Raw genomic sequence first — 20,278 nt, 5'->3', positions numbered from 1 at the left:
GCCACGCTGTTCTTGGCAGGGACCCAACATCTTCCACCGCATCCCGGTCGTCCTCGTCCACATCTTCCTCGGACCCCGCATTTTGAATGGTCCTTGATCTTGTCACATCAGTTTTGGATGTTTCAATCTTACCTCGCCATAATTTTTTCAACCGACGTGATGCTCTTGTTTCGCTTTTCACGCCGTTGAGCACTTTATTTCTGGAACCCTAGCGTCGTTGGGCTTCAAATCGTGGGTCTCCTTCTCGCGGCCTCCGCGCGGCCTCCAGCTGTTGCTCCATTGAAGGCTTGCAATTTGCCGCTCTTCAAGGGTAGTTCGCAAGAGATCGGCCGCAACCTTGGTCACGCCAGGTCAAGTGACACTTGAGTACCGCGTCCTTGGGAAGCAACGTCAGGGACCTCATTGGGAGCCCTAGGGTAACGGCCAGTCGGGTTCGACGACATACCGTATTCGTCAAGACTTGCGCTGACCGCGGCATGCTATCCAGGTAGACAGAGGTACTGATTCATGTGGTAAACGCCGCCTCCTTCCATCACCTCTCTCGAAAGAAAAAAAAACAAAACAACATGAATGCAAATATGCGGGAGGCACTTCAGGCAGGTATCCAAGGTATCCAGGTGTGCGCTCTGATACTTTGAAAATGGAGAATACAACACTGAGTGTTCTCATCCGACCTCTAACAAGCTCGACATCTTGGATCCCATTCTTTTTCTGTTGTTTGCGTTTCCGTGCCACGCCACAGATGGCTCGGAATCTTACTGCGGGCTGCAGTTTCGATCTCCGATCTGCAAATGCCCATCCTCTCTCCTTGACAATATCACGCCTCTTATGTGCTCTTCATATGGCATGTCTCGAATATCACGGCTACAGTCCAACCACTCAAGCGGGCTACCGAGCTGCTCCGGTATTCTATGCCTATCCCATGCGTTTGAAACAAACCACGACAGCCTATCAAGAGCCTGAGCTGGGCTTCTAAACGGCTAAGCAATGTCTTTTGGTTCGTCTGTGTCATTCCCCCGTGCTTCAAAAGCTAGTGGCCATGAGGTGCTTCCTGAGTCTGACTGGTCAGCACTTACCACCAAACTCAGATGATGCCCCACCGTCCAAGTGGACCATGAGATTCCCTCTGGGAATTGATGCTCTCTGACCCAATGAGTTAGCTAGTCACTTCTGTTCCTGCAGAAGTTTCCGAAGTCTAGTATCTCCGTTTGAGAACAAATCAGAGCCTTGCATTTGTTCATCCCCAGTGGAACTCTACACTCTTCATTCTACCATGCTTTCAGATATATAGATGGCCAGGCCAAGCCCTTCTTTCCCTCTTCTTTTCTAAACACAACCATCTCCCGGTGATTCGGCTTTCTCCTCTATTTCCTAAGAGGCTTCAACTTTCCCTGATCTTGTTGTCTGACTTTCTGCCTGGTGCATTACCCTCCTTCATTACCAAACAACAACTTCAGTCTTCAAGCGTTCTCTCTCTACGCAATACACCCACTCAAGCCTACAGGATCCTTACAGCATCTGCTCAAAGCCATACCCCTATTTCTGGAGGGAAGATATCTCAAAGTCTTCGTTCTTTACTCTTTCAACGACTGGAGTTACTCGTCTGGAACGAATAGCCCCAACACAATCATGTTCTTCAAACAAGCTTTTGTCGCCACCAGCGGCTTTGCCGTGCTTTCGCAGGCTCACATGTTGATGAACACGCCCAAAATATTCTCCTCTCCCCAAGCGCAGAACGGCCCTCTCGACCCAACTGGCATCAACTTCCCTTGCCAGGCACGTGAAGGAACTGTCTACTCCGGCACTCCCAGCCCCATGGCCTTGGGCTCAAAACAGCCCTTGGCCTTCACTGGCTCGGCAGTCCATGGAGGAGGCTCGTGCCAAGTTTCCATCACCTACGACACCCAGCCGAACAAGAACAGCGTCTGGAAGGTCATTCACTCCATCGAAGGCGGTTGCCCTGCAAAGGACACTCCTGGCAACCTGCCTGAAAACGCGAACCTCGCTGACCCATTCGGTTATTCTTTCCCCATTCCCGACAATATCCCAACCGGCAACGCCACCATTGCCTGGACTTGGTTGAACAAGATCGGGAACCGTGAGTTCTACATGAACTGCGCTCCCGTCACTCTCACTGGCAGTGGAGGTGATAAGTCCAACTATGAGTCGCTGCCGAACATGTTGGTGGCCAACATCCCTTCCATCAACGCGTGCACCACACAGGAAAACCACGACTACAAGTATCCCAACCCCGGCAAGTCGGTCGACACTTTTGCTTCAGACTTCGAGGGTGGTCTTTCTCCTGAGTGCAATGCTGTTTCTGGCGGCGGCTCTGGCGGTGGCTCCGGCGGTGGCTCCGGCGGTGGCTCTGGATCGTCTCCTTCGCCATCCACAACTGCTCCGGCTGCTCCTCCCACTAATGCTCCTGGTGGAGGTGGAGGTGGAATCTTCATCACGGCTCCGGTTCCCGATTCTCCGGCCGTGACTCCTCCTGCGCAGGCTCCCACCACTTCTGTTCCTGCTCCTCCTGCTCAAACTCCTGCTCCTCCTCCTCAAACTGGTGGCGGCTCCTCCGGTGGTGGTTCCGGTTCGGGCTCTGGTTCGGGCTCTGGTTCGGGCCCTGGCTCTGGTTCCGGCTCCGGTGGCTCGGGCAGCTCCGGTGCAGGATCTGCTTGCAGCACTGAAGGAATGTGGAACTGCATTGATGGAAAGTCTTACCAGCAGTGTGCTTCCGGCGTCTGGACGCCCGTCATGCCACTTGCTGCTGGCACCGTTTGTGATGTCGGCCAGTCTACTTCTCTCAACATCAAGGCTGCCGGAAAGAAGATGAGGCGCCTCGCCGTTCGTTTCAGGGGCTAAAGTGTCAAACCCCATCACTCATTCAAAAACAAACAACACTTCCTTTCTCTTCATTCACTACACACATATTTGGGATATTATTGGGGACTCTTGCATTGGATAAAGCAAGACATTAGCAATACCCGGCGGCGTTTTTTGTTTAAAAGCTTTTCCTTTCTTGTCACAAACATCTTGTAGTATTACCGTGTACATTCACTCTTGAAGCTAGAATAAACAGATCTTGGACATATACACAATCTTGACCCTGAGCTCCTTGTGACCACATATACGCGAAGAAAATGAGTAACAATTTCGGATCAGAGCGGCAACCTAAAAGTGCCTTGAACACTTAACCACCAGGCAGATTTCTGGCAAACGCAAAACGTCAATACGTCAATGACTGTGCTAGAATAACCTTTACCTAGACAGGCGTAGCTGGTGAATGAAAGGAGAAACCTGTACTATTCCTTTGTTTCTTTCTGCATTCTTCTTGAACGTTGTGCAGATGGCGGTCCTGCTTCCATCAGTCTTAAAGGAGGACGTTTGATGTCACGGTCTGGAAAAGCGTCGATCGTAAACGGCAGTGGGGCATTCCGTGTAAGTGATAAGATAAGCTCAGCCGATAAGATTAGATCGACAGCCGCAAGTACAAGGAACCAGCTTGCCTGCCGAGAACCCCGTTAGGCCTTAAGCTTTAAGGTTGACCAATCAGGGAGGGGCGAAGTCCGGAACAACGTTTAAACGGATGCCTAGCGTTGTTGGATTTGGCGACCGGACGCCCCTGCTTCGCGTTCCCTGGGATTTTTCGATTTGCGACCGCGCCGCAGTCTGCCCGCCCAGGTTGCACTTTCCACCGAGAGCAACTGTCGCAACCTTCTGACAGCGGCGCATTTTCCCACTTTTACCAATCACTTGATACCCATCAGATACTTTTGTTTTATTCCAACCTCTCTCTTCCATATTGCGCTGCGATAATCTTCCTTTGCGATACCCATTCCTCCGCACTTGGATGATAATAACAACGATTATCTTCTGCTATGGCGTCATAAGTGAGTGTTGATTTCAGTTACTTCTCCAGGGCGACGAGGCCATGTTTCCACTCCATCTCCAGCCTGATGGATCGAGCCTTCCCCATACCGCACCGTTACCCCTCTACCTACCTGCCTCTACCGGGACCCCCGATCATCAATGGCTGTTGATGCCGGTGTTTACTACACCTTCCCGAACCTGCATCTATCTCCTGCCTGCCTTTCAACAGCTCATCTGCACTTGCTGGTGGATCGCCTGTTCCGTACAGGTACCTGCCTGACCTTTGTATGCCCGGGTGGATCGAGCATGCCCCCTTCCCGTCCTTTGCGACATTCTGCCGCCGACAAACCGAGATGCTTTGGTCATACCTCCCGTCACTTCAGCCTTGTCGTCCCGATCAAATCGTCGACATGCAACCCGTAACTAACTTGTATAGGCTGGACATAGCTATCCTTTCTCCCCTTCCTCCATGCCAATAGAGCTTTACCGACAGCTTTTCTACTACTGCCCGAGGTGAACGCCGCCACTCAGCCATGGCCAACCTAATTGACGATGTCGTCAGGAAGCTGTGCACTCCCGAAATTGGTACGTTTATCTACCCTTCCCCTCCCTCTAGTGCTTCATGAGTCGATTCTGACATCGCGTGCCTCCTTACAGAGCTTCGGCTCAAGGTCGAAGCCGCGATAAACTTGCGCGACAGCCTCGACCACTATGTGACCGGTCCAGCATACTCTCCGTTCCTCAAGCGCATAATGCCTCCCTTCATCATGATTCTCCGCCAGCCACCAGTGTTCCAGAGCAAAACGATGGATCAAGTCAACATGCAGAAGCTGCGAAACTGCATCCTCGAGATCCTTCATCGCCTCCCTACCTCGAACCCGTCGCCCGAGCCCTTCGAACCCTTCGCCGAAGAAGTTGTAGACCTGCTCATGGGTCTTGTACGAGAAGACAACGAAGACAACGCCGTTCTCTGTGTCAAGATCATATCCGAGATCATGCGCCACCAACACAAAGTCCTAGGTCCCAAAGTCCAGCCCTTCCTGAACCTGATACAGGAGCTCTTCGAACAGACGGCATTGGTGGTAAAGGAACAGCTTGACGACACATCCACGTCTGTGGTCGGCCCCCCAGGCGCCCCTTCAACTCCCGGCAGCACCCAAACGAGCTTCATGCCACACCAACAATCTCCGAGACCAGGCTCTCCCGTCGCCCCTGGCGCCGCCGACTTCAGCGCAGATGCTGGACAACAATCTGGTCGACCCTTGCTGAAGGGCATGCAATCCTTCAGGGTGCTGTCCGAGTGTCCCATTATTGTTGTGTCCATCTTCCAGGTCTATCGCAATAGTGTCACAGCCAATGTCAAGCTTTTTGTTCCCCTCATCAAGTCGGTGCTGCTTTGCCAGGCAAAAGCGCAGGAAAAGGCTCACCAGGACGCTGCGGCTAGAGGGACCATCCATACCGGCGTTAGCCCCAACATCAAGAATAGGGTGGCATATGGGGAGTTCATCACCGCCCAGGTGAAGACCATGAGTTTCTTAGCCTACCTGCTAAGATCATACTCCAGTCAACTGTCGGATTTTCTCATGTCGTTGCCAGAGATCATAGTGAGGCTTCTCAAGGACTGTCCGCGAGAGAAGTCGGGCGCGCGCAAGGAGTTGCTTGTCGCCATTCGCCACATTATCAACTTCAACTTCAGGAAAATCTTCTTGCCCAAGATCGACGAGCTGTTGGACGAGCGTACCTTGATAGGCGATGGCCTGACGGTATACGAGACCATGAGACCGTTGGCGTACAGCATGTTAGCCGACCTCATTCATCACGTAAGGGACAGTCTTACTCCTGATCAGATTCGCAAGACAGTCGAGGTCTATACGCGAAACCTACAGGACAACTTCCCCGGCACCAGTTTTCAAACCATGAGCGCGAAGCTTTTACTTAATATGGCGGAATGTATAGCCCGCTTACCGAACAAGGTCGATGCGCGACATTACCTAATGATGATTCTCAATGCCATTGCCGACAAGTTCGCTGCCATGAACAAGCAGTACGCCAATGCGGTCAAACTTTCAAAGCTGTACGCCCAGCAAGCTGCCGACAACATGCCCGAGACGTATTTGGCCGATAAGGAGCATCCTCCGCAGTGGGACGAAATTGACATATTCTCTGCGATGCCCATCAAGACTTCCAACCCTCGGGATCGTGCTGCCGATCCGGTCGTTGACAACAAGTTTCTGTTCAAGAACCTTATGACGGGCTTGAAGAACACTTTCTATCAACTGAAGAGCTGCAATCCGACGACGGTGCCAGATCTGGCCAACGCACCCGCGCACTGGGTTGATGTTGCTTACGGCTTCACTGCTGAGGAGGTTGAAGTTATCGTCAAGCTTTTCCGTGAGGGTTGTTACGTTTTCCGTTACTACGATAGCGAGAAACCCGCAGCCGAGTCACCCTTCACTTCCACTGTCGAGTACATGGCAAACTTCTTCATGGTTTCCCTCACAAAAGAGGAGAAAGACCTCCTCGAGACATTCGCTACGGTCTTCCACGTTGTGGACCCCGCGACTTTCCACGAGGTCTTCCAGCAAGAGATCCCACGATTGTACGACATGATTCACGAGCACACTGCCCTTCTTCAAATTCCTCAGTTTTTCCTGGCGAGCGAGGCGACATCACCTAGCTTTTGCGGAATGCTTCTACGCTTTCTGATGGAGCGGATCGAGGATGTGGGCTCTGCCGATGTAAAGAAGTCGGCCATCCTCCTTCGTTTGTTCAAGTTGGCATTTATGGCTGTTACTCTATTTGCAGCCCAAAATGAGCAGGTTTTGCTTCCGCATGTGGTTGACATCATCACCAAGTCTATTGAACTCTCGACAAAGGCAGAGGAACCGATGAACTACTTCCTTCTGCTTAGGTCTCTGTTTAGGAGTATTGGTGGTGGCAAGTTCGAGCACCTTTACAAGCAGATCTTGCCTCTCCTGGAGATGCTTTTGGACGTTCTCAACAATCTGCTCCTAGCGGCTCGCAAGCCGACAGAGCGAGACCTCTATGTCGAGCTTTGTCTGACGGTCCCAGCACGCTTGAGCAATCTTCTTCCCCACCTTAGCTACCTTATGAGGCCTCTTGTGGTGGCTTTGCGCGCAGGGACCGAGCTGGTCGGTCAAGGCCTGCGTACTCTGGAACTCTGCGTTGATAACCTGACCGCGGACTATTTGGATCCAATTATGGCACCGGTTATTGACGAGCTGATGGCTGCCCTCTTCGACCATCTCAAGCCACACCCCTATAACCATTTCCATGCACACACGACTTTGCGAATTCTTGGCAAGCTAGGCGGCCGAAACAGAAAATTCATGACGGACGCTCTCCCTGTCAAATATCGCCAGTTTGCCGATGACGTGGCCAGCTTCGACATTCGTCTAATTGGCTCAAAGATTGACAGAGCTTTCCCGGCACATTATGGCATCGATCTGGCAATTCAGAAGTTGATGGAGGTGCCGCGGTTCATGAAGGGAGTGTCGGCTGCACCTACCAAGCAGCAGGACGCCTACTACAAGAGGCAGGCGCTCCATTTCATCAAAACTCAGGTGAAGCTGCGCGTGGGATTTGACAATCTGCCTGAGGATCTCCCTCGCCTTCTTAGGCTCCAAGCACAAGATCTTATCAACAGGAGAAAGGATATCGATATTTCCGCTTTCGAAGGTTCTGACCGCGATCGCTCCATCGCCAAGAAGAACGAGGATGAAGGAGAGTTGAAGAGGCTGATCAAGGCTCTCATGTTTGCGCTGTCGCTACCAGAGTTCAAGCCTGAGGTTGATGCATTCCTCTTGAACCTTGCACGGCATTTTACTATCATCGAGGTGGGCCGTGCATTGGTTGACTCCAAGAGATCCACCACCCCTTTCAACGTCGATTCAGGGGCTGGGCCGCTTTTTGTTGACACGCGGATTTTGTCGGATGCCCTCCTAGAGTCGTTCGCTTCCGAGAAGCGGGAGGTACGAGAAGGAGCTGAGCGGGTAATTCAAGAGGTCTACAATTCTGCCGCCACCATATTCGGGTCCCCAAGCCATGTCTCAAGGCTCGCCTATTTTAACAGCTTGGCGAACACTTTCTGCCACGGTTGTTACGAGGAAGAATGGTTCACCAAAGCCGGCGGTACCTTGGGTATTAAGATCCTGTTGACGAACGTCGACCTTGGTGACTCTTGGGTTGCTACCAAGCAGATTGAGTTTGTTAGAGCGCTGATGTATGTCATCAAAGACATGCCCCAGGATCTTCCCGAGAAAACCAGACGGTCTGCACAGGTGACGCTTGAGATCCTTTTGAAGCGTCTTACCAAGAATGCCAAGAAAGAGGATTGCTTGCCTGCGCAGCCAACACCTCAGCAACCGGGACAACCGCAGCCTCAGAAGCAGTCTCGTCTTGCTCAGATCTGCATGATGCTCAACGGCGAACTGTCTCATATGAACAGACACGTTCGCAGCACTGCCAAGAGGTCTCTTGAGCTGATCGCCAAAGCAACAGGGGCCGAAGTCTGGGAGCTCCTTGAGCCTCACAGGAAGCAGCTTCTCCAGCCCATTTTCGCCAAACCTCTTCGTGCTCTGGCCTTTGGTATCCAGATCGGCTTCATTGATGCCGTTACGTACTATATGTCATTGAAGCCCGACTTTGTGACATTCGACGAGCACTTGCATAGATTGCTTATGGAGTCACTTGCACTTGCTGACGCTTCGGACGAGTCTCTAGCCGGCAAGAATCAAGAGTTCAGAACCCGGGAGCACATCGTCAACCTTCGCGTATCGTGCATCAAGCTTCTCAGCACAGCCATGGGCTTTGAAGAGTTTATGAAAGGATCTGGAAATGCCACGCGCGCTAAAATTGTTGGGGTATTTTTCAAGTGCCTTTACTCGGAGCAAGCCCCGACCATCGAAGCAGCGAATGACGCTCTGAAATCGGTCTTGTCTCATACCAGTAAGCTGCCTAAAGACCTCTTACAGTCGGGCCTTAGGCCGGTTCTACAGAGTCTTTCGGATGCCAAACGCCTCACCGCCCACAGCTTGGAAAATCTGGCTCGGTTGCTGCGACTTCTAACCACCTACTTTAAGGTAGAGATAGGTGCTCGCCTACTGGACCATATCAAAGTCATCGCAGACCCCAACCTCCTCCAGCAGATATCGTTCACTTTCTTTGAACAACACGCCTCGATCAAGGTCATTGCGTCGGTCTTCAACATTTTCCACCTGCTACCTGATGGAGCTAAGCAATTCAAAGAGCGTGTCATTGAGAGCGTTTTGGAGCTGGAGGAAAAGCTAAGGCGGACTCACCACAGCCCCTTCCGCAAACCCCTCTACAAGTATCTCAACCGATATCCTCTTGATATCTGGGAGTTCACATTCAGCAGAATTGATCAGTTGAGGTATGGCCGTTTCCTGGCCCAGGCATTGCGTGATCCTGAAAGCCAACCACTCAGGGACTACGGTGTTGGAAATGTGGAGGCTCTTGTCAAGGCTTGTAGCGACGTTGTCAACCAGAACAAGGAGATCAAGTTTGCTGCTATTGTCAACACGATCAACATCCTCGAAGCCCTGTGCCAGAACTCCAACTCGCTAGGTTGGATGGACAATAGAGAGCACATGGAGTGGCTAAAGACAGTTGGCAAGGAGCTTGAGCAAAACCTCAAGATGAACAAGCTCCCCGCAAATGTCCGCCTCGCTGCGCACCAGGCATCGGAGCAGCTCATGGTTATCCTGACCAAGTCCCTAGAGCGCAACCCGAAGGACATCGAACCCCTTCTCAGTCTCATTGAGTCGATCACTTCAGATGATTTCCAAGAGACGCAGACCATGCTTTCCTATCTCTACAAGAATATCATATCTAGCGACTCTATTGACTTCTGGCGTACAACCGTACTTCGCTGTCTGGAGATATATGCTGGGAGGGGCGCCAGTCAACGCATGAAGTGGTATCTGCTGCACAATATCGTCAACCCCATTGTTGCGATGGATGTGATGCGTCACTGGAATCGCGGTGAACCGGCGAAGGGTGGTCAACGCTTCCTTGATCGGGCGGTTATTGAGTCCATCAATACCAAGATCTGGAAGGTGAACCTGGCAGACCCTCACGACGATCTTTCACAACCACATATTGACCACACCAGGATGGAGGTTCTCCAACTCTCAGCCATGTTAGTCAAGTATCACCACGCCATACTGCAGGATGCGCGCAAAGACTTCATCAAGTTTGGGTGGACGTACATCAGGCTTGACGACGTTATCAACAAGCACGCTGCTTACGTGGTGATTGGGTACTTCATTGCTCACTACGAGACTCCTGCCAAGATCGTCTCGCAGATCTACTTCTCGCTCCTCAAGACCAACCAAAATGAGGGTAGGACTTTGGTCACCCAGGCTCTTGAGCTGATGGCGCCCGTGATGCCCAAGAGGTGTAATACCGCGCCCGGCGATAGGAATGCCGTTTGGGCTGTTGCGCCTCGCCGAATCTTGGCGGAAGAAAGCCAGAACGTCCAGCAGATGACCAGCATCTTCCACTTCCTTGTCAGGCATCCGGACTTGTTTTATGACTCGCGCGACAAATTCGCCATGCTCATCATTACCTGCCTTCGCAAGGTCGCCGCGCCTCCCAACCCGTCCAACGAGAGCAAGAAATTGGTGTTGAATATGATGACTCTGATTTGGCAATGGGAACAGCGTCGTGTCGAAGGCAAGCAGTCAGAACCTGTTCGCTCTGTCTCCGAGTCCCCCAATGCCAAGAAGAGAAAACTCGATGAGCAGCAATCCCTTTCGCCTGCCTCCGCCAGACAAAGCGAGAGACCCGAATTCGAAATCCCGGCTATGGGCCGCCAGAAGATGATCAAGTATTTGGTTGAGTTCATCGCTCAGCTGAACGAGCGTTATCAGCTCCCTTCAGCCAAGGCGCGGGACACTCCTGCCACGGCTGTTCCAGCTTTGGCAGCGCCTTCTGGTGAGCTCTGCAAGAAGGCAATGACACTTCTCTACAACCTTCTTCAGCCGCAATATTGGGGTGATCTTGATTTGGATCTCTTTCAAAACGTCACTGATATCGTTCTCACCAGCGAGAAGGCCTCCCTTACATTGTCCAATGAGCCGTCCGACAAGGAGAAGGCCGATGACAAGTTCCTTACGAACATCATCAACACCCTCCAGGTCATCCGCATCATTCTTCACTTCAAGTCCGACGACTGGGTCGTCAAGAACATGAGTCATATTCAAAAGATTCTGGAGAAGTGCTTGAAGTCAGACAACCCAGAGATTCAGGACTGTCTCCACGCGGCTGATAAGCAATGCGATGGTGACCGCGAGGTCCGACCGATCATCAAGCGAATTCTCGACGCGGTCCCAGAGGATGTGCCTATGGAGGATGCTGATGCTGAAGGCGAAACGGAAGCGCCAACTTCGGAGGTTGTCACGTTCTTATCCGGAATTGCCACCGAGAGCATGGCTGCCGCGAATTATGTCTCCGGTATCAACATCTTATGGTCGCTGGGTCGCCGCCGTCCTACGGCTATCGACCAGCATATTCCTGCAATTATGAAGTCGCTTCAGTCCAAGTTGGCTAGAGACCACGTTTCCCACTACGCGGCGTTGGCGCAGGGTGGCATCCCCCGACCACAGCCGGACAATGCCAATGCAGCAACCGAAATGAACGCTTACGACCTCGAGATACAGACTGGGCTGATCATCAAAGCCATCGAGACTGTTTCCCTTAGCATGGACATTCTTGGCGACAATCGAAGACCTTTCCTGAGCGTGCTCGCTACTATTGTGGAAAAGTCTCTGCACACCGCGCTCTGTGAAAAGATCCTTGACATGGTTGAGGGATGGGTGTTCCGCTCTGAGGGAACATGGCCAACTCTTAAGGAAAAGACGGCTGTTCTTTCCAAGATGATTACGTTTGAGCACAGACAAGATCCAACTATGCTTATGAAGTTCCTCGAACTTGTTCTACGCATTTATGAGGATCCCAAGATCACACGGACTGAACTCACCGTGCGCATGGAGCATGCGTTCCTCATAGGAACCAGAGCTCAAGACGTGGATATGCGCACCCGCTTCATGGCCATCTTTGACAAGAGTCTCTCCAGGACTGCCAGTGCTCGGTTGGCGTATGTCATTTTGTCTCAGAACTGGGACACGCTTGCCGATTCATTTTGGCTGGCGCAGGCGATCCAGCTTCTTTTCGGAGGAGTGGATATGAATCTCCCAATCCAGCTACACCAAGACGATTTCCGTACCTTGTCAACCTCTCAACTTTTCGGAAGCTACGCCAAAGATACGAGAGAACCCGCCTTGATCACCGATGATAAATATGAGGCGTTCATGGCCAGCCATCGCCGATTCATTGCCGAGCTTGGGGACATCAAGGCCCGAGACATCCTTGAGCCTTTGACCCAGCTGCAACACATCGACAACAACCTCTCTAATGACATCTGGGTTATCCTTTTCCCAATGTTCTGGTCCGCGACCTTGAAGGAGGATAGACCTGAGCTTCAGCGTGGCCTTGTCACCCTTCTCACCAAGGACTACCATTCTAGACAAATGGACAAGCGGCCAAACGTGGTTCAGTCCCTCCTGGCTGGAGCTGCCAAAGCTTTCCCGGAATGCAGGCTGCCACCGCATGTTCTCAAGTTTGAGGCCAAAACCTTCGATGCGTGGTATACAGCGCTCTGCCAGTTGGAGACTGCTGCCATCAAGCCGGGAGATGACTCAGCGATCGTCAAGGAAAGCAACCTCGACGCGCTGGTGGATCTGTATGCATCTCTTGGCGAGGAGGACCTCTTCTTTGGCACATGGCGCCGTCGGTGCCAGTTTGTCGAGACCAACGCAGCGCTTTCGTACGAGCAGAATGGCATGTGGGACAAGGCCCAAAAGATGTACGAAGCAGCCCAGATAAAAGCGCGGACTGGCGTCATACCTTTCTCCGAAGGCGAATACATGTTGTGGGAGGATCACTGGGTTCTTTGCGCCGAGAAGCTCCAGCAATGGGACATTCTTCAAGAGTTCGCTAAACACGAGAATATGCAAGACCTGCTGTTGGAGTCTATCTGGCGCAACACCGAGTACTGGCAAAACAAAGAGAACAGGGAGCAACTCGACAATCACATTAAGGGCCTGATGGATGCGCCTACGCCTCGCAGAAGCTTCTTCCAGGCCTTCATGTCGTTGCTGAAGTATCACAACAAGGAGGAGAGTCTTCAAGACTTTAATCGCGTGGTTGACGAGGCGATCCAGCTATCGATCCGGAAGTGGCACCACCTTCCCAAGCGTCTCACCACAGCTCACATCCCGATCTTGCAGAACTTCCAGCAATTGGTTGAGCTTCATGATGCTAGTGTGATCTGCCAGAGTCTTTCCGCAACCAACCAGAACAACCTCGATGCGCGGTCCGGTGAGCTCAAGCTGCTCCTCGGCTCATGGCGGGATCGTCTCCCCAATACGTGGGATGATATTGTCGCATGGCAAGACCTGGTCACATGGAGACAACACGTCTTTGGTCTCATCAACAACACATATCTCCAACTTTTGCCGCAACAAGGAGGACAGAGCGCTGGTGGTGCTTCGTTCGCGTACCGTGGGTTCCATGAAACTGCCTGGATTATTAATAGATTCGCGCACGTTGCCCGCAAGCATGGCCTACACGAAGTGTGCATCAACCAACTCAGCCGCATCTACACCTTGCCGAACATCGAGATCCAAGAGGCCTTTCTCAAGTTGAGGGAGCAGGCTAAGTGCCACTATCAGAACCCAGAAGAGCTGCAAAATGGGCTGGAGGTCATCAACAACACCAATCTCGGCTACTTCACAGGTCAGCAAAAGGCTGAATTCTTCACTCTCAAGGGCATGTTCCTGGAGAAGCTTGGCCAAAAGGACGAGGTTGATACAGCTTATGGCATGGCACTTTCGCACGACATCTCTGCCCCGAAGGCGTGGGCAGAATGGGGCTACTTCAACGACCGAAAGTTCAGGGAGAACCCGGCTGATGTGCTTGCCGCCAAGCAGGCCCTTACGTGTTACCTGCAAGCTGTGTCAAGCTACAAGAATCACAAGTCAAGGAAGCTCATTGCACGGATTTTGTGGCTTTTGAGTCTCGATGACGCCAACAACACCATCTCGAGCGGGTTCGACGACTTCAAGGGCGAGACACCAACATGGTATTGGATTACGTACATCCCTCAGCTGCTTACCGGACTCAATCACAAGGAGGCACCGAGACTTCAAGTTGTCCTGAGCAAGATTGCTAAAAGCTACCCTCAAGCGCTTTACTTCCTGCTCCGAACCAGCCGCGAAGACATGCTACAAATCAAGAAGGCTCAGGAGAACAAGGAGCGTCTGAGACAGCAACAGCAGCAACGGGCGCAAAGCGCAGCGGCCAACGCCAACAGGGCAAGCGCTACTCCGGGCCAGCCTACTCCTGCTGCTACGGCTACGGCCACTCCCAAGCCCGAAGGTGATTCACGACCTGCCACCGCTACTGGCGATGCTACTGGACAAGTCAAACCCGAAGTCAAGGCTGAGGGCGCACCTAATGGCGTTAATCTACCAGCTGCTCAGGCCAGCGTTCCTCCTCCAAATTCTGCTCAAGTCGCGGCGGGCCTTCACGCTCCGGGTGCAGTCCCTGGTGCGCAGCCACAGGCCGTCCAGAAGAGGCCACCTTGGGAACTCACTGATGAGATCATGAGCATGCTGAAGACGGCGTTCCCGCTCCTGGCGCTGTCCATGGAGACCATGGTGGATCAGATCCAGAAGCACTTCAAGTGTCCACCCGACGAAGACGCTTACAGACTCATTGTTGCGCTCCTCAATGACGGCCTGTCATATGTCAGTCGTATGCCGACTTCGTATGCCAGAGACGTCAAGCTTCCAGTCGCAACCGAGGCAAACATCACACGTTTTGCGGAGACAATACTGCCGGCTCACATCAGAGGTACATTCGAGCAAGAGTTTGTCAAGGCCAAGCCCACTATGTATGAGTACATCCAGAAACTTCGGAAATGGCGCGACAAGTTCGAAGAGAAGCTGGATCGCCGCCGCACAAGCATGCCCCTGGAGAACTTCTCTCACTATACGCCGCATCTTAGCGAGTTCCGGTACCAGAAGTTTGACGAGGTCGAGATTCCGGGTCAATACTTGCAGCATAAGGACAAGAACCAGGACTTCATCCGTATCGACAGGTTCCTGCCCAATGTTGATCTCGTCCGCACTTCCAATGTGTCGCATCGCCGGTTGAAGATCCGTGGCCACGACGGTAGCGTTCACTCGTTTGCTGTCCAGCATCCCGCAGCGCGACAGTCCCGTCGCGAAGAGCGTCTTCTTCAGCTCTTCAGGCAGCTCAACCAGACATTGAGCCACAAGAAGGAGAGTCGCAGACGTGATCTCCAGTTCACACTGCCGTTGATGGTACCTCTTGCACCTCATATCAGGATCATTCAAGAGGACACTTCATACATCACTCTCCAGGGCATTTACGAGGATCACTGCCGTAGGTCGGGAGTACACAAGGATGAGCCGTTCCTCTTTACTATGGAGAAATTGCGCGGGCTTATGGATGGCAAGCTGCCGAACGCGGTAAGTAGAAGCATAGTCCCAACGGATAGAAGAACTGGGAGCAGCAGTACTGACATGTCAATGCAGAAATTATCTGAACAGGGACAGAACGCGGCGGCTCGTCTTGAAGTGCTCAACGCGATTCAGGAGAAGTGGGTGCCGCACACACTTGTGTTGCAGTATTTCCAGGCTATCTTCCCCGACTTTGCCGAGTTCTGGCTCTTCAGGCGTCGCTTCTCGTATCAGCTCGCCGCGCTCACATTCATGACATACATCTTGCACATCGACAAGCGATACCCGCACAAGTTCAACATCGCGCGCGGCTCGGGCAACATCTGGGGCTCCGAGCTCACGGCGCTCATGGCGGCCAACAAGCCCTACTTCAGCAACACGGAGCCGGTGCCGTTCCGTCTCACGCCCAACCTCCAGACGCTCATGGGCCCGCTCGCGCTCGAGGGCATCTTTACCGTTTCCATGATGGCGATCGCGCGCTGTCTGACGGACCCGGAGTTCCAGCTCGAGCACGCGCTGACGCTGTTTGTCCGCGACGAGATGATCTTCTGGTTCACGAGCAGTCACAGGCCGCTGAACCTGTCGGACAATCAGCTCAGGGAGACGGTGCAGGCGAACAGCGAGATGATTGTCAAGCGGGCGGCGAGCCTGGCACAGGCGCCGGCGGGTAACTTGCCGGCGTTCCAGACGATCATTGACTTGATTGCGAAGGCGGTTAGTCCGTTGAATTTGGCGCAGTGTGAGGCGTTGTGGATGCCGTATCTGTGATGGAGGGTGTGGAGGTTTGTGACGATGTTGGTTGTTGGAAGCGTGGGATTGAGTTTGCTGGGGTGTTGAAATTCAAGGAAAAGGTTTCACAGGAACTTGGGAGTTTGCATGTTAGGAAGTCAAGACAGATGAGAGGAGTTCATGATGTGCGCGGTAATGATGGGTTGGTTGTATCTGATTTTTGATATGGTTATTGTATGAAGCGGGAGGTTTGCATTGTTCTTGGTGTTAAGAGGAGTAAAAAGTGATTAGTTACAGTAATGATTTAGATGCACAAGGCCTACGGGCTGTTCATAAGGCGGTCGGTCTTGTGAAACTACGGGAGTTGACGTGGCTTGAGGTCATCCTCGATGGGCTCGTCGGTGCAACATTCAGTTGCGAACCAAGTTGAAGTTCCATGCTTGCTCCCCTCATCCCATCCCGGGACGGGAGTGTTTAACCCCGACACAGCCGCATGGAGTTGGAGAAGAAAAGTAACGGCACCCCCTGACCCCAATTCCAAACAAGTTCGTCCTGCATGCACACAGTCCATCACAGTAAAAGCAAACAAACAGGGTACTGAGCTTCCCGGGCCGAGGCCCAACCAGTCGGCCGGAAAGCGCTGATCCCTCGAACTTGCTGGCAAGTCCCGCAAGTATCACGGTAATACCAAGCTGAAAGCGGTAAAAAGCACCCCCGTTTCCCCGCATTAGCCATTGGGAACGACCTCTCTCCTCGCCCGACAGACTGGACCTCGCTGAAACTCCTCCAGGTCTCCAGTGTCTCCTCCACTACATACTTCGCCATTGGCTTGTTGGTTCCTCCTCCTACGTCGAAAAAGCGGTCTCAGATTTCCAAAGAGCCCCAGGTACCTGAATGCCTACCCTACCGCAGTGCTGATACCGACTGATCGACGTTCGTCATCGCATTTGGGGCATTTTACACTAGGATCGCGTGTCGCGGTGAAGGAGGCTGAACGGAGCAAGCTACCTACCTAGCTAGCTAGCTATTCGCCGCATTGGTCCACTTGGACGACTTTGGACGACTTGGATTGTTGATTGTGGGTCAGAGCCAGAGAGATTGTTGGATCGATCGAGGTTGTTGGTGATAAGGGAAAAGTGGAAAGCGAAGGGGATATATAGTTGAGAAAGACGGCCGATCGGTCGGTCGGTTTTACTTGGTAAGAGAGAATCCCTCCTCCCAAGCTGACTTTTTGTCGTATTTTTCTCTCTTTGCCTTTTTGCCCCATCAAAATTTGATTCCGGATACCAAACACTTTGCAAAGATGTCGGTGGCAGTGGAATTGCCATTATCGGCTTTGTCGTCGTCTGCGACAGATGCTATTATGACGAACTCCATGGAAGTCAAGATGGAAGTTAACACAGAAGTCACAAAAGCTACAGAGGTTACGGAGGTTACAACTACGGAAGTCCTCAGCACAGAAACCAACACAAACACAAAAGTCGAAGATCTACTAGAAGACGAAATCGACGAAATCATCATGCGCCCAGACGTAATCCCGAGGAAGCTTTGGGAGCACCCAAACCCGGAGAGCACGCCTATGTGGCAGTTCTTGCAGAATGTTAACAAGAGACATGGGCTTAGCTTGAAGGTCAGTATTGTCCGCCATTTGATCCATTGTGCCCCGAGGTTAACAAAAGTGTTTAGACCTTCTTGGAACTCCACGAATACTCCCTCCAAAACCGCTCCCAGTTCTGGGCGGACGTCTGGGAAGAAGCTAACTACATCCACGAAGGCACCTACAGCAGAGTAGTGGACGAATCCGCCCCCATTGACGCCGTCCCCATCTGGTTCGAGGGCGTCAAGCTCAGCTACGCCGAGAACGTGCTCTACTCCCGGCCCAAGGGCAGTTCGAGCCAAACCCGTTCCACAGTAGGAAAAGAAGACGACAAGGTAGCCGTGACCGAGGTGCGTGAAGGCGCAAGCGAAACCCGCGACGCCACATACGGCGAACTCCGCGAGCGAGCAGGCAGACTAGCCGCCGCGATGAAGGCGCGCGGGGTCAAGAAGGGCGACATCGTGGTGATCGTCGGTTCCAACAGCATCGACACGCTGCTCGTCTGGCTGGCCACCTCGTGGCTGGGCGCCATCTTCAGCAGCAGCTCGACGGACATGGGCACCAAGGGCATCCTGCAGCGAACGGTGCAAGTCAACCCCAAGCTGCTCTTCATGGACGACGCGGCCCTCTACAACGGCAAGATCGTCGACCTCCGGGGAAAGATGGCCGAAGTGGTCGAGGGACTCAAGGACTGCACCAACTTCGACAACATCGTCTCCATCCGCCGCTTCTCCGAAGCCCGCGACATCTCGGCCGTTCCGAAAGCCATCACCTGGGACGACTTTATTTCTTCCGCTGGCGCCTCGCCCGCCATCCCGGACTTCGTCCGCATCCCCTTCCACGAACCCTACCTAATCTGCTACTCCTCCGGCACCACCGGCACTCCAAAGGCCATCGTGCACTCCCTCGGCGGCGTAATGATCTCCTACTTCAAAGAAGGCGGTCTCCACGAAGGACTCACGGGGTCGGACGTAACCCTCCAATACACCACCACGGGCTGGATCATGTACCTCGCCAACGTCGCCATTTTGTTGTATGGCGGGAAAACCATCATCTACGATGGCTCGCCCTTCAAACCCGACTCCTCCATTTTGATTTCCCTCGCCGCCAAACACCGCGCCACCAAACTCGGCATTTCCCCCCGGTGGATGTTCGAGTTCGCCAAAAACGGCCAATCCCCCCGCGAAATGGCCGACCTCTCGGCTTTGCGGATCGTCACCTGCACAGGCATGGTCCTCTCCGACCAACTCTTCGAATGGTTCTACGACTCCGGCTTCCCGCCCTCCGTCCAGCTCGCCAACATGTCGGGCGGCACCGACATAGCCGGTTGTTTCGGCATCTGCAACCCCCTAACGCCCGTCTACGTCGGCGGCACGCAGGGTTTCTCCTTGGGCGTAGAGGTAAAAATCTACGACTCCCTCGTCGGCGACGGCGAACCAGGCCGTCCCGTCCCCGAGGGCCACGCAGGTGAACTCGTCGCCACCACCGCGTTCCCCAACGTGCCCTGCTTCTTCTGGTCCGACCCCATCCCCGAGGGCCAAAAGGGTGTGGCGTCCCCGGGAACCCGCTACCACTCAGCCTACTTCGCGCGCTTCCCGCACGTCTGGGCGCACGGCGACTTTTGCGTGATCCACCCGACCACTAAGAATTTACACCTTTTGGGGAGAGCGGACGGGGTTCTCAACCCGAGTGGCGTGCGGTTCGGCTCGGCGGAGATATACAGCGTCATCGAGCGCCGGTTTGCCGATCGAGTGCAGGACTCGCTGTGTGTAGGGCAGCGAAGGCCGAAGGATCATGATGAGAGCGTGATGCTTTTCTTGCTGATGAAGCCCGGCCAGAAGCTGGATGAGGCGCTGGTGAGGGAGGTGAAGGAGGCGATTGGCAAGGATTTGAGTAAGAGGCATGTGCCGAAATGGGTTTTTGAGACGCCTGAGATTCCGGTGAGTTTTTTTTGGGTCCCTTGTCCCTGAAGAACAAATTTGCTGTGATAGATGGATGGGAAACTGACAAAGAACCGAATAGACGACTATTAACCTCAAGAAGGTCGAGCTACCTGTTAAGCACATTGTGTGTGGACGCAAGGTCAAGCCGAGTGGGACGCTGGCTAATCCGCAGAGTCTGGACTTTTACTACCAGTTTGCGAAGGTGGAAGAGTTGGTGAATCCTCATCCTAACCTTTAAGGGCACAATGGGTGGGACTTGAGCAGGGAGGATGTTTACGAAATCACGATTACGATAATCATGTAATGTTTGATGTATGATCATGGATTTGGGACGATAGTGATGTATACGACACCAGTGTTGGATATGATGATAGTTGAATTCAAGACTTATAAACAACTCGTTGAAATACCAATGACAGGCCGTGATAATCCAGTACCGTTATGGATCATCTGATTCTAAACTAAAACTCCATGGTGCTCCTGGGCCCCCGTTCCAACTTCTAAGTTCCAGCCTTGATCAATATCCTATCCTGGACGCCATCGCTATGCCT

The 20,278-nt window shown here is 52.9% G+C and overlaps 3 protein-coding genes across 3 annotated transcripts; all 3 read left to right on the top strand.

The window, feature by feature from the left end:
* The first annotated feature begins 1,316 nt into the window (after positions 1 to 1,316).
* Positions 1,317 to 2,939, top strand: B0H65DRAFT_117453 (uncharacterized protein). The gene has a single exon (XM_062820673.1). The coding sequence runs from the start codon at positions 1,630 to 1,632 to the stop codon at positions 2,857 to 2,859; it is 1,230 nt and encodes a 409-aa protein (XP_062684716.1). The 5' UTR covers positions 1,317 to 1,629; the 3' UTR covers positions 2,860 to 2,939.
* Positions 2,940 to 4,400: 1,461 nt separating this feature from the next.
* Positions 4,401 to 16,226, top strand: B0H65DRAFT_418838 (uncharacterized protein; the record flags this gene model as incomplete). The annotated part of the gene is made up of 3 exons (XM_062824167.1): positions 4,401 to 4,452; positions 4,525 to 15,467; positions 15,534 to 16,226. 3 exons carry the CDS (start codon positions 4,401 to 4,403, stop codon positions 16,224 to 16,226), a joined length of 11,688 nt encoding a protein of 3,895 aa, XP_062684715.1.
* A 1,264-nt stretch (positions 16,227 to 17,490) lies between these two features.
* Positions 17,491 to 19,965, top strand: B0H65DRAFT_420364 (uncharacterized protein; the record flags this gene model as incomplete). Its single annotated transcript, XM_062824271.1, has 3 exons — positions 17,491 to 17,817; positions 17,874 to 19,724; positions 19,807 to 19,965. The coding sequence occupies 3 exons, from the start codon at positions 17,491 to 17,493 to the stop codon at positions 19,963 to 19,965; spliced, it is 2,337 nt and encodes a 778-aa protein (XP_062684714.1).
* Between the last annotated feature and the right edge of the window lie 313 nt (positions 19,966 to 20,278).

Source organism: Neurospora tetraspora (genome assembly GCF_033439725.1).
Source record: "Neurospora tetraspora strain CBS 560.94 chromosome Unknown B0H65scaffold_2, whole genome shotgun sequence".
Classification (NCBI taxonomy): Eukaryota; Fungi; Ascomycota; class Sordariomycetes; order Sordariales; family Sordariaceae; genus Neurospora; species Neurospora tetraspora.
This window is presented reverse-complemented; position numbering and strand designations above follow the sequence as displayed.